Raw genomic sequence first — 16,576 nt, forward strand, 5'->3', positions numbered from 1 at the left:
CGGACGGTCCCTGAAGCCTCTGGAGGCCCTCTGGGAGGATGGGGGAGGCTCTTTTCACCCTCCCCAGGCTCCTATAAAGCCTCTGGAGCCTGGGGAGGGCAAAAAATGGCTTTTTAAAAGGTGAACTCAGCTGGCCAGCGCACACATGTGCGCTGATCAGCTGACAGGGCAGTGCCTCGCGTGCCCTGACAAATGGCTCCACGTGCCACCTGTGGCACGCGTGCCATAGGTTCGCCATCACTGCTCTATGTGGAAATGGCATTACTTAACATCCCACTTTAAAGGTTTTTTTAAAAAAATTAGAATACTTTCATTTCTAAAATACTATAATATTGCAGTATTGATTCACTGCATAGTGCAGATAAGACTATTTCAGGCAGTAAAAGAACAAGGCTGAAATCATAAGGAAAGAAATAAAAAGCATAAAATATAAAGAAATATTAACCACATTGATCAAGACAATCTAAAAAGAAAGAACACCACAATGAGAGTAACTTGGCAGAAGAGAAAGGAAGCAATGTTGAGTTTTCAAAAATGTAATTAATACCTTGAGCTCCAGGAAGACCAGCTGGGCCAACAGGACCTGAATTAAGAAACAAAACTGAACCACTGTTCTTACAAATGAAGCAACTGTATCTCATCTTCAAAAAGGAGAATCAAGTAGCCTATTAAATAGTGGTTGTGTCTGCAAGACGCAATTATTTTTTTAAAGATTTCAATTTTACATGCCATGCTATCACAATACAACAATCTGTGCTTTCTCTCATTTCCTTCTATTAAAACGGTATTTGTTTCTAACAAGTGATGAAAAAGGAAGGTGTCTGAATGAAAAAGTTTCACTGTGGCAATTCCAGCTTTAAAGAAGATGTTGTGAAGAAATGTTTGTTTATATCTCTTCCGCAAAGGGAGAAAAATTGGACTTTTAACTATAAAGCAATTTGCTTCACGCAGACAACTATGGAACTTCTGACACTATCATTTGTAAAAATGGAATGGACAAATTTTTAATAACGTAAAGCTTCAATGTCCCTATATCATCTACAAAGCATCTGGAAATGTCCCTTCTTCTAGTGATGTCTTAACCACTCCCTGGATCCACCTGCTAGTCACTGTGCTGAAGGCTTTCAGCATCCAGGAGGGACAAGGATCTAATTAACACTATGGTGGCACTGACAGCATCATGGACTCTGTCCACTTCATCAGAGCCAACAGAGTCAAACTGTTAATCATTTAAATCATTAAAGTTAATCCCAATTTTTAAACACCAGTGTACTGGTCCGACACTAAGACAACATAAATAATCAAGAGAAACTAGTCAAGAATGAAAGGAGATACCCACCTGGGACACCAGGTGGGCCAGGAGGTCCAGCAGCCCCTGGTGGACCTGGTGGGCCAGGAAGTGCAACAGTTGCTCGACCATCTGAAACAGTTAAAAAAAATGCACATAATTTCATGCAGAAAGATTGCCATGGAATAAGAAAGCTATTGAGCAGAAATGAGTGTTCCTTCTGCAGCTTTACCTGAACTGGTGACCTGGCCAGGTACTCCAGGTTCACCTACAGAAACAAGAAGAGATATGAAATTAACTTTAAACTTTAACTTATTGAACAGTGGAATATACATTTGTTTAAAATAATATAACACTGTGATTGGGGAGAGAAATATGGCATTAGTACAATCTGTTTCTCTGACGATGAATGAATCTTTATATTTTATACCTGGTCGTTTTCTAACTTCCCCATGTTCAGTTTCTAGATCAGTTTAATAAAAACCACCTCCGAATAGCTACACCTTTCTGTATTTTTAAAAATTTATATTTTTGCAAATGATTTTCTTTTTTAAAAACCATGTGTTAGGATTTTATGCACAGATATGTTTATGCGCACATCTTTAGAATAGAGAAATACACCAAATAAATCAATGTCTTTTTCCAACATCCTCTCTTATAGATTTGATCTTAGACAATGCTTTGTTATAACAACATGGTGGAAAACTGGGGAGAAACCCTCTGCTAGAATACCTAATTATTCAATGGTCTTTTGGGATAATTCTTTATATCAGGCCATGCTATATGTGCACCAACCCCAAAGATTAGGAAGCAAGTCCAAATCCTTCATCATAAATTTTTATAGGAAGCATTTTAAATACACAGAGAACAAATGTGCTAACTATATTTGGTTCAGTTAATTTAATTGATGTTCCCTTAAATTGAAATTAAATTAAATGGGACCAAGTATTTCTTTTGGCCCTTCCCATATTTGGACTGTAGGACCTGGTTAGAAAAAGATTAAAGCATTTCAGCTTTGCTTTATAGTTTTATTTTTTTGGGAGAAAAGGAGTTGCACAGAATCTCTTGATAATTAGGAATTTACAGGGAAGTCTCTACTATTTTGCAACCCAGAAATGCAGCTGCATCAGAGGTGGGTTCCTACTGGTTCACACCGGTTCGGTAGAACCGGTTCGTCAAATCTACCGAACCGGTTAGAAGAGGTTCCACCGATGGACCCGGAAGTAAGTTCTGGAAAGCCTGCCCCGGCCCTGTCGCTTGCTCACTCACCCCCGGCTGTCCGGAAGCCACTCCATCGCCCGCTTACCTCGCCCCTCCACACTATCCTAGCCCCACCCACCACTCACTGATTGGCTGGCACACCAATCACCCCGCCCGCTTCTAAGAACCCTTTCTAACTCCACTTACCTTTTTTCCTGCTTGGCTCTCTATTGCTGCCTGCCGACTCTGAGGAGGTAAGTAAGCTGCAACTAAGCGCGGGGCGGGGGGGCAGCGCGCAGGCCATCTGGAGCGGCCTGCCGTGGCCCTGCACTATAAGTGAGCCCGGTGACCTTTTGCGGCCTTGCAAGGATCCCGGGCTCGCTTATAGCGCAGGGCCGCAGGGCTGCCAGAAAGCATGGGTGTGGGTGTGGGGACGGCGGCAGGAGCTTATGCGGTGCGGCCGGCGTCTTTGAAGTTTGGGGACCTCACAGGGCCTTTGCAAGGTCCCTGGACCTGCCTAAGATGCCTGGCTGCCAGAAAGCACGGGCGCATTGGTGAGGACGGCAGCGGGAGAATACGGAGCGCGGCTGGTGTCTTTGACAAGTTCGGGGACCTTGTAAGGCCTTTGCAAGGTCCATGGACTTGCCTAAGATGCCTGGCTGCCAGAAAGCCCGGGGTGGGGATGGCGGTGGGAGCTTACGGTTTAACGGGACAGATGAAAACCAGGACTAATGCTAAGATTGTTTAGCTCTTGCGTGACTCGTGCTCCTGCAAGAGATCGGCATCTTTTGCAAATTCAGAATGTTAAAAGGGTCTTTATCAGAAGGAACCTATATATACTTGCAAGTAAAGCAAAAGCCAAATTACAGTATATGCAAAGACAACATCCCCACCAAAGTTTTTTTTTAAAACTAAATATTCTTGAAAGGGTAAAGAGGAATGACTTGTGTTAGAATCATCAATTGTAATCCACCATTTAGAGACTTCCAATTTGTTCTGCATGTCCATAACTGAGTTTGTCTATTTATTAAATTTATATACCTCCCATCTCACTAGCTTAACTGATTCGGGACAGTTTACAATGCCATAAAAGCTAATAGACAAGCATTAACATTAATTAAATGAAGGCTAAAAATCGATGGGGATGAAACACTGCAGGGATGGTCTTTTATGTTTGTCTCTTAGGGACAGCACCCCGCCTCCATATTTTCTCTCAGCCCCTGCTTTGATTTATTTATTTGATCAAATTTTGAAACCAACCATCTCCCTCACAAAGGGACTCCGGGCAGTGTACAAATCAAACATTAAAACATAAAAAAGCATATAAAATTTGAAAGAGGCAAAGATGATTAAAATGCTAAAACTGAATTAAAATTAAAACTTTCAGTTTTCCCTTGCATCAAGGCTCTCCAACAGAAGAGACTCTTGATAGCTCCAGGTTGTAATGAGGGGTTCTGGGTGCTCTCTGAGCTTGGTGGTTTTCTTGCAGATGTTTCATTACCAAATTAGGTAACATCATCAGTGTAGAAGGGAGTGGGGTTGGGGGGAAGGAGGAGAAAGATAGAAGGACAAAAAGGAGAAAGAGAAGGAGAAAGAGGAGGTGGAGGATAGTGCGATCCTTGCTGCTTTCTGAGCTTGGTGGTTTTCTTACAGACATTTCATTTCCAAACTAGGTAACACCATCAGTGCTAGAAAGAGTGGGGTATATTTTTAATGGTTTTATTTTAATTTATTATGTATAGAATATTTTTAATGGTTTTATTTTAATTTATTGTGTGTAGAATATCTTTTTTTTAAATTACTTTTAGGGAATTTTTATTTATTTATTGTTTATAGAATGTTTATTACAAGAAATGTTATTCCTTTTTGCAAATGTTTTATTTGTGATGCAATATGTTGCTTTTAAGTGTACTGGTTGGTGCATGGTTTATGTGTCTCAAGGTGGCTGCTTTTCTATGGGCAGGCCAGGTTGGTGCAAGGCAGCTTTGCCAGATTTTGTGTGTTTCTGTGTGATACCTGGTTGTTTAGGTAATTGTGAGGCGGTTGCTGGTTCTGTGAGCTTCCTGGCACTGTCCTTTATAATTTCCCACAATACCTTGATGGTTTTTATTCCAGTGGCTTTGTCTTTCCTGTTCTTAGGGTTAGGGAAAAAAACTGGTTTCATTTGCAGTCTTTTGGAGGGAAATGGTTATTTTTTGGTGCTTTCCTGGCACTGTCATAGTTTGTGTGTGTGAGTGTGTAATGTCCCACAGTTATCTACACATTAATAATGATCGTACTAAGAATATTTCCTTTTGCATTTTAGTGACCTTTCCTTCCATAATTGGTGTTTTCTTTTATACTTTTAGATTTGTAATTGGTTTCTGTTAGTTAGCAATTGATAAAACAAATCCCACGTGAAAAAGTATTTGAAGCCTTCTGGATTTTAATTGTCAATTTATTCATTCCTGCACATTCTAATATTTATTCATTTTCATATCTTTGTTTTTTCCACTGTTGTGCAAACCCAATTCCAGCAGCTGTTAACATATGTAAAATTAAATATGTATTGTATTCCCTTTGAAATACAAGTAGTAAGTAGTAAGCTACTTACCTTCTGTAAGCAGCTCTTTTATTGTTTTGTGTACTTAATTTAATCTTATTTAAGTAGTAAGTGCACAAAATAATAAATTTACTTTTTTATATCTTCTTTTTGTAGATCATCCATCAGGGCAAAGAATTCAGTGACATCATGTTGGCCACTCCCACCCAGTCACATGACAGCCAAGCCACTCCCACCCAGTCACATGGCCCACAAGCCACTCCCACCCGGTCACATGGCCCGCAAGCCACTCCCACCCAGTCACTTGGCCGGCAAGCCACTCCCACTCGGTCACGTGGCCGGCAAGCCACTTCCACTTGGTCACGTGGTCGGCAAGCCACTCCCACAAAGCAGGCCACACCTACAGAAGAGGTTTCAAAAAAATTTGAAACCCACAACTGAGCTGCATGTGCCTCTGGAATACAGGGAAGAATTTAGGCTATTGCTCTGGTATACCATCATAATCTGCCCTGTCCTGATGTTGCGAGAAAAGACATAGCTAATATTGAGACACTTACCTTTAGGACCAGGTCGGCCTGCAGTTCCTGTCATACCTGTGGAATGACCACATGAATAATATTCTATACCATTGTTTAATTGGTATACTGTAGCATTTCCATGCTATGAAGACTCTGCTTCTTTGCTTTTTGTTTGTATGTGTAAGATCCCCTTGGGCCTCCAATGTGGATGAATATAGTCTGTTTTTTATCAATTTGAAATTCATCATTTGGCAACAAAAAACCAGGCCATTCAATTTCAGGGATTTCCAGAATCAGAAGATAAACATGTAGGCATTATTTCATGTTGTTTCTTCATCCACTATGTTGAACATGACTTAATGCACATGCTGTGCATCCAATGGAAGTCAATGTTTCCTTTCTAGGAATAGTTCTGCAGCACTAAAGGTGGCTTATATCTAAGCAAACAGATATAAAATTGGAATGCAAAGTTCCATTGCTACCATCTCAGAAATTACTTTGAAGAAAAAGCCATTTCTGTTCCATCTTAAATAAATAAATAATCCGTTCAAATTAAACAAGAACTGTCCTATTTCTCATTACATCAGTGACGTACGGTGAGGTTCATGGCTGGTGAGGCTGGTGACATCAGGAAGGCGGGGAATGGGACCACGTGTGCTGGAGGTGGAGGCTGCCTCAGCCTCCAGCACACGTGATCCCATTCCCCGCCTTCCTGAGCGTGCTCCGCCGGCTCGCGCTCCGCAGTCCTCGAAAGCGACTGGGGAACAACGAGAACCTTCCCCCAGTTGCTTTCGTGGCTTCCTCATCGGGGAGCGCCGACAACATTTCTGCCTCCGCAGCTCCTGGGCGCGGCCGGACGGATGTATATAATATTATAATATACTATTATTTCATGAAGAGAGGTGAGGCTCTGCCTTCCCTGCCTCCCCTGACCACACGTCCCTGCATTACATTATTGCTCTCCAGCATTAACTTGAGTTCATAAAGAAATATTATGTTTATGGATTATATGTGTGATTTAATCAATAAAATGCAGTTAAACAAATTATGGTTTGGTTCAGTTTGGTTCAGTGAAGGAATTCTGCCAATTAATTGTTTGTTACTTCCTCATCAAGATCAACATTTTAATCTTCATATTTATTCATTAAGCATTTGCTTCCCTCCCCGGTATCTTACCTGGTGGGCCTTGTGCTCCTGTAAGACCTAAGGAAACAGTGGCATTGTATGAGGTTCATAGGAAGGCAAATTAGTAGATACAGTAATAATAATAAGAAGAAAAACCTTTGATTTGTGAAAGTTTAAGTTTAACAACAGACATCTTTGTTGAAGGAGTGAATTCTTTTTCACTTGATTCAATGGCATCTTTTACCTCCCTCCGGATATGAAGACAATCAGCTTTTCGGCATTTATAAGATATGGGCTCCCAGAAACTGTGGAGAGTGGATTTTCCATTGGCTAGGCTTAATCAGTGTCTAAGCCTGAATAAACTTTCCTTGGGAAGGAGAAGTCCTCAAATTCATCCATCTCTTTTTGAGAACTCATCAACTCCAACCAATCATGATTTCTTGATCTTCCCCATCTTCTCAGCCCTTTCATTCCCCTTTCATTAATTTGGTTTGCACTTTGATCTTCTCTATATGACTGAAACATGTCAAGGGTATCTCCTTGGTACTGTTCACCCCTTCTATATTCAATCTACATTAATTCATCACCTATTTATTTTTGATCTTATCTCTTTTTCCTTTATCATATATTCTTCTTGAATAATCCATTCTTACTGCATTTTTTTTGTTTCTCGTGATATCCAATTCTCAATTATACCACAGCATTTTTTTTTGCTTCTTTAGATCAGTATCTCCTATTTGTAACATATCACATATTGCATACTCAAATGTTTCTCACTGTCATCTCTTGCACCTCTTCAATCAGAGCCCTTCCCAGCCACATTCAAACAATTGAATGTGTTTTGTTCTTGTTATTCTTACTATGATTCCTTTTTGAAAAAGGAACTACAGTGGCATTCCTCCAGTCATCAGGCATGGACCCAAGCTTATGCACATGTTAACAACTCACTCAGCTATTCCATAAGCAAATCACAATCATATTTTAATGGATTTTTTTTCATTTTCAACCTTTATACTGTCCAGAGTCACTTGTTTGTATTAAGAATACATATTGAATAAATAAATATATACCATTTTTAACATTCTCGTAGTGTTTGCCCAAACCCTAGTCTGACCCTTACACTAGAACACTCCACAGGCAGAGAGCTATAACCTCCAGATAGAAAAATAAATTTCCTTTGCTGCAAATATTCTTCATCCGTTTTGTATTACCTGGCTGTCCAGCATCTCCAGCAGGCCCTGGTGGTCCTCGTGGGCCTGGAATACCCATAAGTCCTTGTTCCCCTACAACAAGGTGAACAAGATATAAAATTAGTATTCTTCTTGAAAAATATGACCATTCAGAAAATGGAACTGATTACAACTAAAGACTACTCTAACATAATCTGAGATTATATATATATATATAATCACCTGACTTGAGATGTACTATTACCATAGGTTGCAGGTAGGGTTTGGATGTGGGGATAGGACCAAAATGATGAAAAGGGAGATAATGAAAGTATGTATATCTCTTTTGCCCCAGGATAATTTAATGATAGTTTGATTTGAAACATTTGAGGCTGTGAGATGCAATGAATATATAGAAAAATGGCAATAAAAGCTACTAAAATTGAACTTCACAGTTAAAAAGCTATGCTTATGGCGTTCTTTTCTTTTGTTAGTGGAAATAGAACAGTTATTTACCTCTGGGACCTTGATGTCCATCTGGGCCAGGTGGACCTATAGAAATAGAAAAGCCTTTCAGATACTGCAAAAATACTCACTGAGTTCAATATGTTTGATTAATTCAGACCATACTGTTTTTCTTTTTAATGTCATAAAATTGTTTAGGCTGAACTTTCACACACTCTCTTAGCTGAACTTTTACAAAAACTATAATACAGCCTCGCATCTTACTATTGCAACTAATATAATCTTGGGAGTAGAAAAAAGGTAAGACAGATTATATATTTATTTATTTCCACTCATCACTACATTACATGTGGATCAAATCGCACAGGACTCAAATTGATCTAAATGTTTGCATATTTGCATGTACCATAGACACCTAAACTGCAAAGAATATTTATACAGAACTCTTTTTAAATTCATTCCTGCTTTCTTTTAATTCGTTGTACGTTTTCCTTATCAAAACACTTTTAATTCTGGGGTGTAGGTTTCAAGAGTTCTAAAGGCTCTAATTAATTTGAAATAGATTTTCTAGAAGTGTCATTATGGAATATTGCCTCTCACCTGCTGATCCTTTAGATCCTGGTTCACCTATTGGCCCAGGAAGTCCTCTGGATCCTGGTTCACCTGGAAATCAAACATACAAACATATATAACCTCAAACAGGACAATCTTTAGTCCTCCAGAATTATATTCAGCTTTGACTCAGGCCTTTGAGGGATGTACTTGGTACATAATGAACACAGATAGGTAAAAATATGCAGACATGCATCTTCCCCCACACACATTTGTGCCCACACTCTTCACCCTCCTATTTATATACACATTTATAAGCATTTCCTTTTCCTCCTAAAGATGCAAGTACAGAAATTTTTAGCTCTCTCACTGGAAGCAGCAGATTGTCTCTTGCATTTCATCAAGTAAGTAGAGTGCCTGGAGATCAAAAATCTTCATACAAATCCTTTGATAAATCAGAATGCTTATCTCTGGATAAATGTAACCATTCATGTGGCAGTTTCAAATTTTTTGATAATGTCATATATACCTGTAAGACCACGGGGTCCTCTCTCTCCTGGATCACCTAAAATACATACAGAAATAAAATGAAACTAAATTAATCTGTGTTATAATCCCATCATGGTCAGGAATTCAAAAAAAAAGACAGACTTGGTAAATTCCGGGTGGATGGGGGAGAAATCAATAAAGAGAATTATAACGGAATACAGAATAACAGAGTTGGAAGAGAGTTGGAAGTCTTCTAGTCCAACCTCCTTCTCAAGCAGGAGACGCTATACCATTTCAAACAAATGGTTGTCTAATCTCATTTTAAAACCTCCTGTTATGGAGCACCACAACTACTGAAAGCAAACAGTTTCACTGGTTAATTGTTCTAATTGTCAGGAAATTTCTTCTTAATTCTAGGTTGCTTCTCTCCTTGATGAATTCCCATCCATTACTTCTTGTCTTGCCTTCTGGTGCTTTGGAAAATAGGTTGGCCCGCTCTTCTTTGTGGCAGACATTCAAATATTGGAGCATTGCTATCATGTTATCCCTAGTCCTTATTTTCATTAAACTAGACATACCCAATACTTGCAACCATTCCTCATATGTTTTAGCCTCCAGCCCCTAATCATCTTTGTTACTCTTGTCTTCGCTCTTTCCAGAATCTCAACATCTTTTTTATATCATGGCAACCAAAACTGGATGCATTTTTCCAAGTTTGGTCTGACCGGGGCATTATAAAGTGGTATTAACACTTTACCTGATCTTGATTCTATTCCTCTATTAATGCAGCCTAGGACTGCATTGGCTTTTTTGACAGATGCAGCACACTGCTGGCTCATGTCAGGGATTATTCCTCTAACACTCCAAGATCCTACTTCCAGTTACTACTGTTGAGCCAAGTACCACCTATTCTATAACTGCGCAGTTTGTCTTGCAAAGTTGTAGAACCGTACTTTTCTCACTATGAATGTCATTTTGTTAGAATTAGATGTAAAAGCAGAGCTACCTTTGGGTCCAGCTATTCCCATGGCTCCCTTTTCACCTAAATAATAGAGACAAAAAGGATTTAAAACAGAACAACACTGGCAGTAACATTCCTCAGCTATGGTGGGCTGAAAAGAAGAGTAAAGAAAGCCTACTGTTTAGTGAATTGGGCACATTAATTCCTTCTAATTTACAGATTAGACATACCGTAGTCCTCAATTTACAACCATTTGTTTAGTGACTGTTTGAAATTATAACAGCACTGAAAAACTATGACCATTTTTCACACTTACAACAGTTGCAGCATCCCCATGGTCGCATTATCAAAATGCAGACACTTGGCAACTGGCATTCATTTGTTGCAGTGCACTGGGGTCATGTGACTTTTTGCAATCTTCTGACAAGCAAAGTCAATGGGGAACCCAGGTTCACTTAACAACCCTGTTACTAACTCAACAATTGTTAACAACAATTACTTAACAGATACTATTTATATTAATAATAAAATATTTTAGATGTACAGAATCCTTAGAATATACAAAGTATATTTATTACACAAGTTAGTAAAGATTAGACTATGCCTAATCTATAAACTAGACAGAATTGATACACCCAATTTACCCCAACTGCAGTGGAGAGAGATATGTTAGAGCTTTTCAATTTGTCTCTTGCTTTTTCTTAATACTTTCATTCCAATTAATAATTATAAGAACTATTGTGTATATTTAAACATTTGTGTTTTCTTGTTTCCATATGCCTCTGCCTTTTGTAATGTGCATTTTATACTCTAAAACTATAATATGAAAAGCCTTTTTTTACTGATATAATCCATGTTGGAACTAAAGAGCAGAATAATGCACATAGACATATACACAGATTTGCATACACACATGTATACTGTATATAGCAGCGAATAAGCAGCATTGAATTTGGAACACAATATTAGGCATTATTTTTAAAAAAATTGCTCCATGCATGTATATAGTACAACTCAAATTCTTAAAGAAAAAATATTTTCATCCATTGAAATCCTTATATTCTTAATTTCATTGTTTGTTATTAATATTGAGTTATCACAGCAATGCCCCATGCCTCCTTCAGATGAGGTTTCAAAAAAAGGCATACATATTCTAATGTCATTATGCAAATGATGCAAATTAACACTGTATATTATTTATGTCCAAACTGACACCATTTGCATCATTTTCTTGATGACAACATAATGATATCTTGACTTTATGGCTTCTTCTCCATGCCTATGTTCAATACTATATTATACATGTCAAACACATGATGGTAGTATATGTTTTTGGATCCCACTCCTCAAACACAGAAGAATGGTTTGTGAGTTGTACCTTTAGAACCGGGGATACCTGCTTCACCTCTAAATCCTTGAATTCCTGGAGGACCTAAAGAAAGAGCAGGAATAATTAGGAAGATTGGACAAAAGATAACTGACAACATTTTTGAAGACCAGGAAATAAGTAACATGGAGATTTCAATTTAATTTTATTATGCTATGTTTGTACAGATTTAACTACTTATAAGCAAATTGGAGGATGCCTAGTTGTAATATCTTGATTTGCTGCATGTTATAATATGCAATACTTGGTGTTTTCCTGATGGGCTACATTTCTTAGCTGCCCCCAAAGCAAGGCATCAAGAAGGCAATAATATGTTCAGACTGAAAAGAGATACTTTACCAGGAATGCTCTGGGCTATTGTATTTAATGGGGGGGGGGGGAAATCAATGGAGAAGAAACCTAAGTTGACATTAGATGTACTGGGAATAAAATGTTGTGCCTGGTAATGATAGTGGTAGTATTCAAATTAATATTCTGCTCCAGAACTCTCTGTCCTAAAAAGGCACTACATCAAATAGGCTGAGCATATCTATTTACAATCTTCTATGATATCTTAATAGGAAGAGGCTCAGCATACCTGGATCTGATAGTATACTGGATGGGAAATTTAAACCGAGTCTTAGTCTTGACAAGGTGGAGAGGTTGTGGGTAGGTAGTTCTGAGGTACAGAAACTGAGGAATTGGTTCTAAACGGGATAAGCATTCCCTCAGAAGAGACAGGAATGTAATTTGGGATGTTAAATATAGTATTAGTACACACACACACACACACACACACACACACACACACACTGCTGCCTAGTTTACCATAATGTGGTCTATGTAGGGCTATCCTTATAACCAGATCACTCATGTCTCCGGCTGGACTTCCCTGGCGCTACCCTCCACCGCGAGGAGGCGGAGCCAGTTTGTTCAAACTGGTACCGCCCCAAGAACTTGATGGAACCGGACAGGTTCCAGACGGAGCTTGGGCCTTTACCTGTAGCCCTGACCCGCGCTCGGTCGGAGGACCTAGTCGACGCCTGGAATAGGGCGACGGCGGGGGCCTTGGACCGGGTTGCGCCTCTGCGACCTCTCCTACGGCAACGATCCACCCGGGCTCCCTGGTACACCGAGGAGCTTAGGGTGATGAAGCGCCATAGGAGACGTCTAGAGAGCAGGTGGAGGTCCTCACGCTCCGAATCTGACCGAACACAGGTAAGAGCCTATTTACGGACCTACCTTGTGGCATTGAGAGTGGCTAAACATAGACATTGTGCTGCTCTCATTGCGTCTGCGGATAACCGCCCTGCCGCCCTGTTTAGGGTGACCCGCTCTCTCCTGTTGCAGGAGACGCGAGAGGCACCCTTGCAGGGAAGAGCAGAGGAGTTTGGGGAATATCTGCAAGACAAAGTCGCTCAGATCCGGAGCGGATGGGCCCCCCCCAGTGGACCGGACGAGCCGACATCAGTGAGTCTTGTGAGCCCACTCTGGGAGGAGTTTGACTCTGTTGCCCCCGAGGATTTAGACGGGTTGCGTGGACGGCTGTGACCCACCACATGTTCAATGGACCCGTGCCCCTCCTGGTTGGTACTGGCATCCTGGGAGGTGACGCGAGGCTGGCTTCTGGGCCTGGTGAACGCCTCATTGAGCGAGGGTTCCTTACCGACTGCCTTGAAAGAGGCGGTGGTGAGGCCCCTGCTCAAGAGGCCTTCACTTGACCCAACGGAGCTAGCTAGTTATCGTCCAGTCTCCAACCTCCCCTTTTTAGCGAAGGTTGTTGAGAATGTGGTGGCGCAGCAATTTCCACGTCACCTTGACGAATCCGTATATCTAGACCCACGCCAGTCCGGCTTCCGACCCGGGTACAGCACCGAGACAGCCTTGGTCGCGTTGGTGGATGATCTCTGAAGGGCCAGAGATAGAGGTTGCTCCTCTATCCTGGTCCTATTAGACCTTTCAGCGGCTTTTGATACCATCGACCATGGTATCCTATTGCGCCGGCTGGAGGGGATGGGAGTTGGAGGCACCGTTTTACGGTGGTTCGGCTCCTACCTCTCCGGCCGGATGCAATATGTGTTGACTGGGGGGCAGAGGTCGACCCTGAGGCCACTCTCTTGTGGGGTGCCGCAGGGGTCGGTCCTCTCGCCCCTTTTGTTCAACGCATATGTGAAGCCGCTGGGTGAGATCATCCGTGGTTTTGGGGTTGAGTACCATCTGTACGCTGATGATACTCAGTTGTACATCTCAACCCCAAGCCACCCCAACGAGGCTGTCAAAGTGATGTCCCGGTGTTTGGAAGCCGTCGGGGTCTGGATGGGGGACAACAGACTCAAGCTCAACCCCTCCAAGACCGAGTGGCTGTGGCTACCGGCACCTCGGTTCAGCCAGCTGATTCCATCACTGGCCATAGGGGGCGAACAATTGCCCCCTGTGGAACGGGCGCGCAATTTGGGCGTCCTCCTAGACGCCCGGCTGTCAATGGATGATCATGTGGCAGCCGTGGCAAGGGGGGCGTTCCACCAGGTTCGCCTGGTGCGCCAATTGCGCCCCCTTCTGGACCGTGATGCCCTACGCACAGTCACTCACGCACTGGTGACGTCTCGCCTGGACTACTGTAACGCTCTCTACATGGGGCTTTCCTTGGGACGCGCCCGAGGACTGCAGCTAGTCCAGAACGCAGCCGCGCGGGTAGTCATGGGGAGTACTAGGTACTCCCACGTAACACCTCTCCTGCGCGAGCTGCACTGGCTACCTGTGGTCTTTCGGGTGCGTTTCAAGGTTCTGATCACCATTTTTAAAGCGCTCCATGGCATAGGGCCTAGTTACCTGCGGGATCGCATCCTCCCACATACATCCCTGCGGCCAATCCGCTCTCACAGGGAGGGCCTTCTCCTGGTGCCGTCCACGAGGCAATGCCAACGGGCGACACCGAGGAGTAGGGCCTTCTCTGTGATGGGCCCAACCCTCTGGAACGACCTCCCCCCCGACATTAGAACCACTACTGACCTCCGCTCCTTCCGACAGAAACTGAAGACACACCTGTTCCGACTGGCTGGTTTGGCATAATTTATAACGTCTACCTCCTGGCATACACATTCTTACTGGTTTTTAGAGGGATAGTGTTTTAAATTTAATTTGATATTTTAAACTTTTGTATTGACTTATTAGCAGTACAGTTTGGCATATTTTATCCTCCTCATATACATGTATTTCTGTAGTTATTTCTATGTTTTAATCTGTTGCATTTTAATGCGGACTGTACACCGCCCCGAGTCCCTTTCGGGAGAGGGGGCGGTATATAAACGCTAATAATAAATAAATAAATAAAATAAATAAACCAATCTGGAAGCAGCAGGTAATACAAAACATAGCAGTCAGATTTCTGAATGGGACATCAGATCATACACAAATGTCCTTCCTCTGAAGCAACTGCATTGGTTATCAAGTAGCTCCCAGCCTAGTTCCAAGATCCAATAAGCTCTGGCCCTAATTTCAGGCACTATAATTTCAAAAGTTCATATTTCTAGGAAGGCGGAGCTATTCCTCCTTTGGAAAGAAAGAGGAGCAAGAAAAACATAAGAACACATAAGAAGAAAGTAGGCTAGAAAGAGAGGAAAGGGTCAGTCTGATCCACTTTTGATTCTGGCACAAAGTTCTAAATGTTGCTAACATGCAACGTGTTGAAGTGGAAGAAATGTGGTCTTTGAAGGAAACATTTCCTAAGTCTTATCTTTTTTAATTTTCACTAGGTTTTTGCATCAGATTTACACTTACCTTTAGGACCTATAGAACCTGGGACACCTGGCGTACCTTGGACACCTGGTTCCCCAGCAGAACCTGCATAATAAATGTATTAGGTCACTTGGTGAAGTTTGCTTTTTTTAAAATCACCTAATATAAAAATCCACAATTGTTATTTATAGCAATAATTCATTGTTCATATATGTTGCAGTACTGGGAAGATGCTTCTCTTCTTCATTCCCTAAAAGGAATATTGTTTCCTTTCAGGAATGTTTATAGGCCACAGTTATAACAAACATTCAGGGGGAGCCTCTTAAAAGTGGTCGGTTACAGGAACCCAAGGCGCAGAAATAGCTTCTGGGTGTCCTTTTTCAATTCTGTCTTACAGTTCCTTAATTCTCAGTGCCAAGTGCAGGGACACATTTGAAAGTGACAAGAGCACTGTGGACAGATAAGGCATTGTTTGCCTGTTACAAAACGAAGTAGCAGATGGCTTTCTTTTATTGTATCACATTACTCATTAGAAATGACGAAGGGTTGGTTGGTATCCCATTTACTTAGTGTCTGACAAGAATACAGTTTTCATTTCCAGCCCTGCTTGTATTTCTGATTAGCAAATATATAAAGAACAATAGGCAATATCATTTTTTAAAACCCTCAGTCTTATCTCTTTTGGCTGAGAAATTCAGCCCTTGTGATTTTTATATCACTTGGACAGATGACACAATTTTTGTAGCCTTTGTGGTAAAAACAATGACTCTAGCTTTTTGTTTTGTTTTGGTGAGTACTAAAATGGAGCATTGTCATATGCACCAAAGAAATGAATTGGGTCATAGTTCTTGAAATCTAATCTGAAATTCCTATGAATATAAGTAAGAGTCGGCAAGAAGATTGCCCAAAAGTAATTTGGCTGCAATGAATCGTCTTTCCATGCACACATAGATATGCAGAAGGTGTCTAAGAAAGCCTGGAGCCAGAGGTTCAAAAATCTCAGACTTTTGCCAATGTCGAAGAAAATAGGGAACCCCTATTCCAAGGAAATCCCACTGTTTTCTTATTTCTCTCCTCACTTTATTCCCAAGGAATGCAAGTTTGTACTGTTTGTAATGCAGAGGGAGGAATCTATCTTTTTGATCAAGTGCTGTTAGTCATTTAAA

At 41.2% G+C, this 16,576-nt stretch overlaps 1 protein-coding gene across 4 annotated transcripts in view; it reads right to left on the reverse strand.

The window, feature by feature from the left end:
* The window catches only part of COL17A1 (collagen type XVII alpha 1 chain), a 73,375-nt gene that overhangs the window by 26,958 nt on the left and 29,841 nt on the right, over positions 1 to 16,576 (reverse strand). For all 4 annotated transcript variants that reach the window (XM_081956446.1, XM_081956445.1, XM_081956444.1 and 1 more), the window contains 12 exons: positions 15,453 to 15,515; positions 11,688 to 11,741; positions 10,355 to 10,390; positions 9,389 to 9,424; positions 8,908 to 8,970; positions 8,359 to 8,394; positions 7,885 to 7,956; positions 6,725 to 6,751; positions 5,588 to 5,623; positions 1,521 to 1,556; positions 1,340 to 1,420; positions 548 to 583 (listed from right to left, as the gene is read on the reverse strand). In XM_081956446.1, coding sequence (XP_081812572.1) covers positions 548 to 583; positions 1,340 to 1,420; positions 1,521 to 1,556; positions 5,588 to 5,623; positions 6,725 to 6,751; positions 7,885 to 7,956; positions 8,359 to 8,394; positions 8,908 to 8,970; positions 9,389 to 9,424; positions 10,355 to 10,390; positions 11,688 to 11,741; positions 15,453 to 15,515 — 576 coding nt within the window. The remainder of the gene's footprint in view (positions 1 to 547; positions 584 to 1,339; positions 1,421 to 1,520; positions 1,557 to 5,587; positions 5,624 to 6,724; positions 6,752 to 7,884; positions 7,957 to 8,358; positions 8,395 to 8,907; positions 8,971 to 9,388; positions 9,425 to 10,354; positions 10,391 to 11,687; positions 11,742 to 15,452; positions 15,516 to 16,576) is intronic.

This window comes from Natrix helvetica (assembly GCF_964273705.1).
Source record: "Natrix helvetica genome assembly, chromosome: 5".
Classification (NCBI taxonomy): domain Eukaryota; kingdom Metazoa; phylum Chordata; class Lepidosauria; order Squamata; family Natricidae; genus Natrix; species Natrix helvetica.